Source organism: Thermobia domestica, chromosome 10, assembly GCF_964235325.1.
Source record: "Thermobia domestica chromosome 10, izTheDome1.hap1.1, whole genome shotgun sequence".
Lineage (NCBI taxonomy): Eukaryota > Metazoa > Arthropoda > Insecta > Zygentoma > Lepismatidae > Thermobia > Thermobia domestica.
The window spans coordinates 24,375,710-24,388,337 of NC_137463.1; the positions used below are offsets into that span (position 1 = coordinate 24,375,710).

The 12,628-nt window shown below is 33.4% G+C and overlaps 1 protein-coding gene across 2 annotated transcripts in view; it reads right to left on the bottom strand.

Annotated features, from left to right (window-relative positions):
• The window catches only part of LOC145662379 (BTB/POZ domain-containing protein 6-B-like), a 127,591-nt gene that overhangs the window by 21,520 nt on the left and 93,443 nt on the right, over window positions 1-12,628 (bottom strand). For both annotated transcript variants that reach the window (XM_081727896.1, XM_081727897.1), the window contains 2 exons: window positions 12,260-12,368; window positions 533-678 (listed from right to left, as the gene is read on the bottom strand). In XM_081727896.1, coding sequence (XP_081584022.1) covers window positions 533-678; window positions 12,260-12,358 — 245 coding nt within the window. In that variant the 5' untranslated portion in view covers window positions 12,359-12,368. The remainder of the gene's footprint in view (window positions 1-532; window positions 679-12,259; window positions 12,369-12,628) is intronic.

Below are 12,628 nucleotides of genomic sequence, written 5' to 3' on the forward strand. Positions count from 1 at the left end.
AAAATATGCTCCTTCAATTTTATATTTTTCTGCTAATTGAATCTTGTTGGCAATTGATGGAATGGAAGATGGCTAAGCACATTGAAATAAAAATGTTTCAAGCATGATGCTTAACTGTGTACATTTTTTTTGCATACCTCATTCATTTGCACAGGTAAAAGCAAACAGAAAACTGTGTCACGATCACAGTGTGGCAGATGTTTCGTCTAACTCCACTATGCTTGCCTTCTGATGAATATGAGATATGAGGTTTTGTTCCACTGTTAATAGTTTCCTGACTGTACTGCTCCTCGTCTGCGCTGAAAGAATAAAGCTACCGTTTTAATTTTTCATTGTTTGTGTTGCAAAACCACCTACACAGCAGTAACAATAGCATGAGTGATTCCTTGAAATTACTCACTGTACTGTTCTAGATGCCTCAAGGGTACAAAATGGAATATGCTTTGTTTGCGATCAAATAGAGTTGTGTTCATGAGGATGTGAATTCACTAACTTTTATGCAGCTTTAGTTTTAAAATGTGTACATACTTACTCCAACATTTTTTTGAAAGCATCAGGCTGAACGTCGGGCACAGAAATTACTGGATTCTCCTCTTGACCCTCTGACAGCGAACCATATAACATCTTTTCGAACACTGGACTATGTAGTGAAAGTATGAGTTTATGGGCTCGAAATTCCTGTAAGAAACGAAGAAGTAGTGCACTAAAGCAAACGCCAACAATTTAGGCGGGCTGCGCGCGCACCTTACAGCTCGCTGTTGTCAATTCTCCCTTGTCATGTGCCACCTCCTTCCCCTCCTGTTGCAGGAGTAAGCAGACGACAGCCGTTTACCTAGACACAGCTCAAAGCCTGCGTTCTGCCGTAACTAATCTTCAACAAGCGCGCGAAACATGAAACCTTGACAGTGACTGAGCAAGACAAATGTAAATGTGGCAAGTGCGTAGGTTGCTAGTTGGCTCTTGCTCTCTCCACCCACTTTTTGTTGCGCGCGCAACCCGCCTATATTTTTGGCGTTTGCTTTAATATACACACTGCATTGATATATCAAGTATGATTATGAAATTAAAACGCAACAGAAGTCTTCAATTCTAAAATAAAAGTCGGGTCAGAGAAATTAATTATTGTTATTAATTGTTATGTTCAAACGTGTAAACTCAACTACTGAACGGAAAAATGTCAACGGTCAACTAAGCATGGATCTCCTCATAAGTCTGAATAACAATAATTAATTTTGTTAATTAATTGTAACAGATTCCATGAGATATAGTAGTCAGCCAATCAAATTGCATTAACAATAACTTTGTCAGTAGTTAACCAATCAGATTGCATCACCTTATACAGTGAGTTGACTAAATTTCAAAATGTTGTAGCGTATTAGGTATCATGTATTGCCTTTAGACGATGAGTCATGACTACAACTCTTAACATTCAATAAAGTTACCCATCAGTTTTCTAAAGTTTGAGGTAAAAATCAACCACCACCAATGATCTTAGACTATAAGTTGTGACTAAAGTAGAAAGTATTGTTTTATATCAATCGATTATTGAACATTCAAACTTCACGTCTCATACTAAAATTTTGTTTATCACAATTCCCAAATTTAAAGAATGGTTCTACGTACCTCTCCCATAGTGCATCAATATACCTATTGTGTTTTTCAGATGTAAAGCATCACGGGCAGTAGCCAATGCTGTGCGATATTCCGCGCGGTGTTGCCGGATTTCGGACTCCCCTTGCCCTTCTCGCTCTTCCTCTAGTTGAGATTATTACACATACATTGGCAATATTATTCACAATGTAAATATACTATTCCAGCAAACTCAAAGATTTTGGCTGTGTATCCTAGAAGTATATATAGCAACTGAATAACCTACCTATTAACTTATTCCAGTGGAACTGCTAAACGTTCGTCTTCAACACTACTTTCACTATCGTCTATGTCAATTAATATTTCGCCATTGTCTGAATCTGACTCTTGTAAATTTTTTATTATAAGTTCCAAAAATTGTAAACACAAAAAATTATTCTTCGAGCTTCACTTCGTAGCACTTTTTTTTTTAAAGAAAATTCAGCACTTGTACTCGGTTTCCTTAAAGACATTGTCAACTATAATTTTGGAGAACAAATGAACTACCACGAAAGAAAGCAATCTAGATACTGATGAATTCTGTTTATGCTAGAAGAAGAGAAGTTGCGTTCCTACACACACAATCAGCTCCTTTGCTTCCATGTCTGTTCCTATAATAACATACTCTTATACTTGATGTAGGTCTCACAACAACAATCCATCTGATTCGTAAGCAACACGATATGGTCGAGTTTGTTGTGGGTTACAATAATTTATGACACCACTCAGACACCTGGTGCTTTTGCATCCCTGCTAGAGGAGTAAAGAAGGAGTACGTAATTGGCCACACATACGTAAGGTATTGAAACGAAGAAAAAAAATCATACTGCGTTTCTTCTGTCGAATAAGGAAGAATCTTGCATGAAGGCAATTTCAAAACAATATTACGAATGTCCCATACCTTCTGTTCTTCCACATGAGCTCCCGCCGGGAATCGAATATATATATATATATATATATATATATATATATATATATATATATATATATATATATGAATCAAATTGCAGAGGCTTGTTATTTAATTCGATCGCTTACTATTCTCAAGGGTGTAGAAACGGGGGAAAAGAGGGCCTTGACTTTCCAAACTATTTCCAGCCCCGAAATGAGGTTCATCTAGTATATGTTTAGTAAATTTATTTAATAGTTAATGCAAATTAGGAACGTTTATAATAAAATAAGATTTTTTAAAAAAAGAAAAGAGAAAACATCATCAATACAGTTACTGTACCTAATTACAAGGACTCTGATTTCTCTGTAAATTGGGGAGGGGGTGCATTCAGATGCAGAAAGCATATATGATGATTTTAAGACAAATTGCATTCAAATTATGCCTAATATTGCACATTTACAAATAAAATGAGGGGCCCTGGCTCCCTCAGTCCCCCCAGGATCTCTCACTACTATATTATTGCATAATAATATCTGAGTTGATATTTTTTCGAGTTTTTTCCTTTTAGTATTTTAACCTACATAAACACAAAGTCGGATAAACAGACTGCTAGAAACAGCATTTGTTTTCTTATGAATAGCTTATTGATTTATCTCTTACAATCCGCTTTACAACTTCAGTACTGTCAAGATCCGTCTTTTGTTAAGGTAGCATCGAGAAAACATAATATGTGTATAGTATACATGGTGAGTTAAAATGCTTTCATATTCTGAAAGAGGTCATTTGTTCTGTTTTTAATGTGTGAAAAGCTTTCCTTCCTCTGAAAGTAATGTTCCCCTAGAACAACCTGTAGGTTACACCCCTGATTATCCTTTAATAAAAGTTGAGTTCCATTTCCAAATCGAAGAAAAATCCACTGGAAATTAGACGGGACTCAACGCTCGTTTTACTAATTGTTTTATATGGAAACCTTTCAAAGCGTGTATCATGACAACCAGTTATCATAAAAAGATGTAGTTTTCACGTATGTGTTCGTAATTCTTTTCTCTACTTCGTAAAGTGAGCAGTTAATGTGCTAATACAATATTTCTAATAAGCGCCTCTGCTATTGTCAAGATTCGCAGTAGCGCGAGAAGTCAGCGTGCAGAACTGCTTGTCGCGAATTGTCAACACCGCTCAAAGCCAATTGGACGCCGCGTAAAGCCAACTCAAGGCCATGCCGCTTCTCATCTGAAATCTGCTGTAAGTCTTTGAATTAACCATATAATTATATGTTGTAGTTTGGTCTCAATTAGGTCAATAACGTTCGTCAATTGTTTACCTTAGAAAGAAATAAGCAGAACCAGCTGTGGTCTAGAAGCGTATCATTTGATAACTTTCAAATTTAAGGAGTACCGCAACAAATTTTGAAAAGTAGCATTAAAGGAAATGATTTCCTGTACACGACCATATATTCATAAACCTCATCAGTGTCAATAACACTGCTTACGTTTATATTTTGGTCCATAGGCAGGAATAATCCAGACCAATAAAATCCATATTACGTAATTTCATTTTGGCAATTCTCAAATTTAAGCAAAGTGATCCTTCAAAGTTTAAGAGGAACCTATCAATGTAGAAATGTCTTGAATCCATATCATATCATAGGTCAATAAGTGACCATGTGACCATACTGTATTGTGACTAAAGCATTTTGGTGAAGGGCGATCAATATTTTATTGGCTTTGGCTCAATATTTTGTAAACCTTGTTATATTAAATGCAAATAAAATTCAATCCCCAGTCTGGTGCTGTAGGTCATTCACACATGCAAAGAAAACAAGGAAGTCTCATAATAATTTAAAACTATGTCTAGTTAAAACATTCTTCTAAATAGGAAATATAAAAATATGTTACGTAGCAATGTATCAAGGAAATAATAACACTTCCCACTTCACGTTATGAAGTAAGTCTAAAAATGTAATGGTAAGCGGAAGAAATGACGCTACCAAAACTAGGAAGAAAAGGTAGGTGGACGAAAAAGAGTAGGGAACGAGAGAGAGTTCTGAAGTGACCGTCTGACTGGAAGGATCGGCATCTCAAAATTTTCACTCGTCAAAGTCTGGGTGAGTACAATGCTGGTTATTAATTGATATCACACTTTATTATTCGACCTTGTCTCAAAATTCGTTTAATTCTTATCCTACCTTCAAAATTCATTATGACAGCTATTATAAATTTTAACGTAAGGCCTCAGCACCAGATTTGGGAAATTTTCTGATCTGATATCTCTACTTTTATTTCTACAATCTAATTCATCCATCTTAATTAATATTTGCTCTACTTAAAATTTAATGGTTAAGTTTATTATAAGAAAACTCTTCAAATTGCCCCCATGCTATTATGGTTATTAATACATTGAGTTGTGTGTGGATAAAATTGTATATGTCAACGTCCGGATTCTCGGTCCAATATGTTGGCATATGTTATGGTGGAATAAGCGCCGAATTTTGTGGCTAGCGCCCGTGTTAGAAACACGTTATAGAACAATTTTCCGTTTAAAATATAGATATAGATCCCGAAGCCACACATATGTGAGTAAGGAATTAAATCATGCAGAGAAAAATTACATGGGATATCAGATTTGTTATTATGCAGGATGGTGCTGATATATATGTTTGAATATGTGCATACCATTTCCTATAGAGAATTCTGTGGTAACTTACAACAAAGAAATATTACATATACATATAGATACGTTTTGCGTTCATGTTTGAGTTGTTTTTCATATGTCAGGCATTCTTAGGATATCGTATTGCAGTGCATTGAAACAGGAAATGCTTATGTAGACATTAGCGTGTGCGAAGGTTATCTTGAAAAACGAAGTTAGTTTGAGTACAGAAATCACGTTCAAAAATTAAATATTATTCTTATAAAACTTATGAGCAGACGTAGGGTGAAATTAAGATCAGATATGGCGACCCCTCTATCTCCCTCCCATAATGTTTCTCAATCTAGTTCTCAGTCTGGAACACCCAACCAAAATTCACGACCTATTGTAAATGTGTATAGCAATGCTTTTCCTTTTCCTAAATATGATCCGAAAGAAATGACTATTTAGCAATTCTTTTCTGCATTTGACGATACTATAAAGCTAAACAAATTATAGTTCACTTGTATAGTAAATGAATATTTCTTTGAGTTTTTTCTTAAGATGACTTGGTTTTTATTTATTTATTTTTATAATAATGTGTTCTTGAGATTCTTTTCTTCTTGTTTTTATTTTACTATTTTTTTAAAAATTAATTCCAGTAGATGTCATGAATTGAATAATAAGTTTTATAGATGTCCAATTACTCGTGGCTAATATATATTTATATGATAACGGTGCATATCCATGAATATGATACAGTTTTTTCATAAGGTTGTCTTTAAAATGTTGATATAATTCGCATTCAACAGTAAATGGTTGATGGTATCTATTCCTTTGTCACACTAGCAGTGATAAGTTTCCTGTTTTTTAGTTTGATATAATTCATAGGGTGTTAATGCAGTGCCAAAAAGTAATCTATAGTAGAGGATGATCTCTCCCCTGGTCCATGACTGTAGAAGTTGGTCATGTTTATTTTTTCTTGTTGTATTAATATTCCAGTAAAATTCTCCTGGAAGGTGTGTTGTTGATTTCGCCATGAAGTTAGTTCATTATTGATCGTTTTTATTATGTCTGGATAAAGGTTTTGCGGAGTAAGCTTGAATGGAATCATGATTCCTTCCGTACATGCACTTTTGACAGCCAGGTCGATTGTGTTGCTATTTTCTATATTTACGTGCAATCTCATGAATCCAAATATTATTGAATACTTTTGATTGACCATGTAAGAATAGAGATATTTAATATTAAGTATGATCCAAGTAGCTCTATTATTCCAAGCGCTGTGGCAAGGGCGGTTAGTACACTTAGTGAATCTGTACATATAAAAGATTTGATGATTTTATGTTTTTAGACGTATAATAGAGCTTGTCTCATGGCGAAGGCTTCACCGTTATAAATGATCATATGATGAGTTACTTGGAATTTGTGAGTGATATCTCCATCTGCTATATAAATTGCTGCTCCAACATTCGAATTGGGATATTTAGATGCGTCCGTGTATATAAATGAGTAATCTTGAACATATTGCTGTATTTGGTCTTGACATATATTTTGAGAAAGTTGATTTTGAAGTTGGACATTTTTGAGCAACTGTTCCATTAATGTAAGAAGATATTATAGTTTTAATGTTAACCAAGTTTACAGAATATTTCCATGCATAGCAACGGAGAGACGGTAATTTATGTATATATTTATAATGACGTTGTAATTTGATGTATGCTCTAACAATCTAAGGTTTGTTTTTGACGTATGGAGTTTTCCTGTTTTCCATTATAGTAACTATTTTTTGAAGTTTTGAATTAATTGGTGAAGAGGCTTTGCTGAAGCTGTTAATGATAAACTTGTAGGCTTGCTTGAGGATCTCTAGTTGAATCGGCACGCATGTAAATTTATTTAAAAGTGCTATTTTCGGGCAAACTGTTGGCTGTGAGAAACTTACTTTTCTATATATAGTATATATAATATATAGTATTTGTTCCATCTTGCTATATAGTGTTTATTGATGGTATTATAAAATTGCTTCCGAAGAGAATGTTTGCTTGACATCCTTGTTTTAAAATCGTAATTAGCGTAAACGGATTAATTCCCCATTTTTTCGCTGATAAACGTTTAAGTAGCCGTGAGTACTGTTCAGAATTCCTTAATAAATGTTGAATGTGATGATTCCAGTTGAGTTTCTTGTCGGGATATAGTCCCAGATACTTAATACAAGATTCAGATAGAAAGTTTGATGTTATTATCTGTCAGTGAGTGTTGAGATAAATTTCTTTTCCGAGAGAACATTATGTTTTTTTCAATTAAGATCAAATCCATTATTATGCATCCAAGAGACAATTTGTTTTACATTATGTTCCATTTCAGTGATGCCTTGTTCAATAGAAGCTGAATTACTTAAAATTACACCATCTGCGAATGATCCTATAGTACTGTCATTCCAATTTAAATTGATTAAGTCTGATATGTTGAATAAAATAGGACTCAGCTTACTGCCCTGTAAAAGACCTAGGGACATTTCTCATGGTTGCAAGTAGGAGTTTTTGTTTTTTATGTAAACGTTTCGATTAATAAGAGTGTTGTGGATTATTCTGATTATTTTTTCTGGGATTTGATTATTTTTTATTTCATTTTTCTAGTAAGTATATCCAAAATAACATTATCATAACTACCCTTAATGCCAGAATAATTTACTAACATTGAGATTCTAGTAAGAAATGCTTCATAAACATCTAAAATTAGTTGAGCCAGTGCGTCATAAGTTGAAAATTTCCTTCTGAATCCCGTGATATTAAAGACAAATTTTTGATATTCTAAAAACCACTTAAGTCTATTTAGTGTTAGATTTTCAAATATTTTGTAGACACATGATAATAACGCTATTGGTCTGTCATTATCTTTTGAACCTGCGGATGTTTTTGACTTTGGTATTGGAATTACAAGTACTTTTTTCCATTCTAGTGGTATATTGCCAGTGTTCCATATATGATTATAATATCTTAATAATAGTTGCAATTCTGATAATGGTAAGTTTTTATAATGCTTATAGCTAATTCCATCAAATCCTGGTGCAACATTGCGATGAATACTGTTGATAACTGTTTGTAATTCAGTCATACTAAAATCTATGTCTAGTTCTGAACTAAGGTTGCTAAACAAATCTTTCATTAATAGTCGATTATTATTTGCTGTACAGGAGGTTAGTTTTTGATGAAAGTGATCTATCCAAGATAAATCGTGAAGATATAATTGCATATCCGAATTGAGTAATAGTTTTTACATTTCTTCCAATAAGACCAGATTTTGTATGATGATGTTCGGTCTGATAAAGTATTACAAAATTCTTGCCAACTTTGGCGTTTAATTTGATTGATTATCTTCTTTGATTCTGATTTTTCCTTTGGTGTTCTATAAAGAGGCTAAAAGTACGTTTCTTAAGGAAATTCTTAATTGCTATATGACAAGCATTGACACTTTGTTGACAGATTATTCCACCATATGGGTTTTCTATTATTATTATTATGTGATTTTTGCATAACTGTGCCCTTAATCGCAGTTTTCTTAGATTATTTAGCGACGATGAAGTAGATTTGATTATTTTAAATAAATCAGTCGGTTGTGTTGAAATTGTAATTTTGTAATCTGAGCACATGAAATTGGAGCAAACATGTTGAAGTTTGGGTCGAAGTCCGTGTACATCAGGATGTGATAATTTTGCTGTGGTTCTTATATAGTGGGTTTTGCAAATTTTGGAAGATGATCACTACTTCACGGGTGAAAGTATGTAGACCACTCAGTTTCTATGTAATGTACATATTTAGTTGGATCCAGTGCATTAAATGAATTTACGTAAATACGAGTAGAACAGCCATCGTTGAGGAAGGTGTAATTGGAATTGGAAAGAGTTTGTAGAACTGCTTTTCCAGACTTGTCATTTCTGTTGGACCTGCATATTTTCGAGTTGGCATTGAAATCGCCTATTATATAATTTATGTTATGACTTTTATCCAGTAACATATTCCAAAAGTTGAGGTCTGGTTGTATTTTCGGATATATATATATATATTTGACATTTTTATGTTTTCGATGATTAAGCCTAATGATTGAGTATGACGATGAATGGCGTTGAAATCCAGAGTGAATGTTTGATATTGCATATGTTTTTTTTAAAATAGATACAGCTATGCTTCCGTGAGAATCGCGTCGAAATTGATTGGTGCAGTGATAATTTTTAATTTGTAAAGGAGTCCCGGAATTACACCATGTTTTCTGAAGAAAAATAAGGTCTGGAGAAAATATATTGATCAGCAACTGTAGATAGTCTCCTTTTCCATAAACACTCTGGGTATTCCACTGTAATATCGTAAAACGTTGATAATGAGTTCCTGCCACAAAAAGATTTTTTTTAAAAAATCTAAGATTGAATCTATATTATTGAGAATTATTACAAGTTGCGAGGAGTATCTATTTTCCAGAGTGGATGTAAAGAACGATGTGAGGTATTTTTTGATAACATCCATTCTTTTTTGTATGTCACATCTATCATATCTTTCATGTTATCTTTGTTTAATATTATTATTTTGGATTACTGTTGTATAATTATGAGATCTCCATGAGATTGGGATGAATGGAGACTGATTTGTCTTCCTCTTTGTTCCGAATGATGTATAATCTTTTTGAATAAAATTAGTTTTTTGAGAATATTGGTTTATTGAAAGTTTTATTTTGTAGTTATAATCATCCTTTGAGATTGGAGTATGTTTAGGTATAACTTCTGAACTACTCTGTGCTGCAGAGTTATTAGTACGATTTGAAGAAAAAAGGAGGATTGTCGTGGTGCAAGTCCAGTTAGATTGAAACTTGATTTTGTTGCAGCATTTAGCCTCGGCATTTTATTATCAAGTTGGTTTTCCTCCTTTTTTCTGGAGGAATGTCGGGATGTTCGTGTTGAGGAGTCACTAGCGGAAGCATATCCTCTTAGCATGCTGCTGATGAGTAGGTTTTTGTTAGTGAAGTAAATGTGAGAGGTGAGTGAAATGCTGATGATCTAGATGAGTTTCTGCATTGGACTTGGGAATTAATTGTATCCGTTTGCAATGTCTTTCCAAAATGGTGTTTGGTTCATTAAAAGATAGTCTTTCTCGCGCCATTAATTTCATAATCTTCTGCTGGCGCAATCTCTACGGACAGTGAGGAAGTTTGCAATTCCCGCAATTAATGCAATGTGGAGGACTGGAACATGAGTCCGGTATGTGATTACCGCCACATTTTATACATAGAATTTTATTGAAGCGACAGCTTGCCCTCCTGTGACCAAATTTCTTACATCCATGTAAACATTGCGTTATTATTGGAATATATGTATGTACTGTACGTTTTATATAATACTGAAGGGAGGACTTTCGAATCGAATGTTAAAATAACTGTAGTAGTAGGTTGTAATTCGTTTTTCTCATTTTTCTTGTATATTGTTCTTGCTGAGGTTACTGGTACATTGCGTTTTATATCATTCAATAGGTCATTAATTTCCACCTATTGAAAGCAATACTTTTTTACGATGCCTGTCAGATAGATTGCATGGTGAGGAATGAAAGCTTCCCAACTGTGTTGAGTTAAAATGGAATGTTCTAGAAATTTATTGGCTTCTTCTTCCTAACTAAGTAGTACTTTGACTAGATTACAGCCTATACTATTTACTTTTTCTCTTCAAGAGATTTCAGCGAAAAATAATTTTCGGCTGATGCTCATTATATGTTTACGTCCTAATTCCTCGTTTTGAGATTTTAGAAAAACGTAGTATGGTGCTAGGTGATGTATTTGGTATTTGATTTTATCTAATTGATAGGTATATGTTATTTTTGTTCAATGTTATCTTACTAATTCTTTCAGATTTGATGCAGGAGTAACTTTTTCATTTCTAATTTGTTTTTGTTTAGGCAACGATTCTCTACTTTGATCCGTTTCCATTTTCTCTATACCTTGTTGTGAATCTGTTACCGTACTTATTATTTGTTCAGCCATTTTTACATAAATGATTATTTATACGATTAAAATGCATATTCTATATACGGAAAATATTATTTAAGTTGAACACTAACACAAACACTGCGAAATTAGAAACAATATTAATTAAACCTACGAGAAATAATATGAACGGTCTCACCCGCTAAAGTGGAAAGTTCTAGCGCTTTCTGGATAAGAGCACTGTCTATTTGTAAAATTTGTCTTTCTTTTGGAATATCTTATTATTTTTACCCACACTTATTTTGGGTAATGATTGTCTATGGTTCTATGACACTTTTAAGAAACTTGGACACTGAATAGTTGGATCTGAATGTGATTTAGAACTTGACATTATAAATTCAGAAACAAGACGTAGTTACAGATTTCTCTATTCTGACACCATACTTCTTCCTCACCCGCTTTCTTTTTCCTACAAATTTCTGCTGAAAACGTAACATTTCAAAATATGCTTTTTCAGTCAATTTCGATGTGTGTATTATTGTATATAATTTCCGTTGTTTTCTTCCCTTGGTAGTTACCGTACATGAGATGTTTTCCACCACACTGAAATTTTAAGCACATTTAATTACATGTGAAAGTGCATAGATTGGAGATGTGGTTAAAATAAATTTGAAGACTAAATCTCAAAATATTAATTCCCTCTTTCGTAGCTAAATTCAATTTAGATACGAAACGATGGTGGGCACGTGCCATCAACTTAGAAACAAGCAAATTAAGAATGAAATCGTATGTAACTAATACATAAACTTTAAAACAGAATAAAACAAACCGTAATCCAAACATGTAATGTTAACACAATACATGTGGCTTTGAAATAGACCCCTACTTGAGGACTGCTTTATCTTCAGAGGACAAAGACCATAATCCTGACTGGCATTACAGTGATAGTCTTCGCTCACATTGCACATACATGGCATCATGGTAATAGAGAGAACCGACATATAATGGAAATGTGTAGCGTAGAGTACATTTCAGTAATTAAACCATTAAATTAGTTCTATATCATACAATATAATCTTACCGACGCAATAAAATATATATTCAACTTGAAATCATTAATTCTACGATTTAGCGCATATATTATCGTACCTCATTGCCAACTGTAAAATGACAATCGACCAACAACTGTGTTTCCATAATATGACGTAATTTGTCTGTCAAGTTTGGGGTATTTTGCCAGTAATCCATTATTTACATTCTGAAAAAAACATTAATTAAATGTAAGTAAAATAATGGGCGAGAAATCGAGACAAACAAATCACTGTTAGTAAAAGCGAATGATAATAATTAATATTTGTGGTAAAATTATTATATTCTACATGAGGAAAAAACTATTATATTTTCAAGTTTATGGTTTACGCTAAAGGATAAAGAATATTCAGTACTAGTTTTGGGTAATGATGACGTTTCTTGTAAATGAAATCAACGTGTTATTAGTAGATTGTTTTACTAATTAAC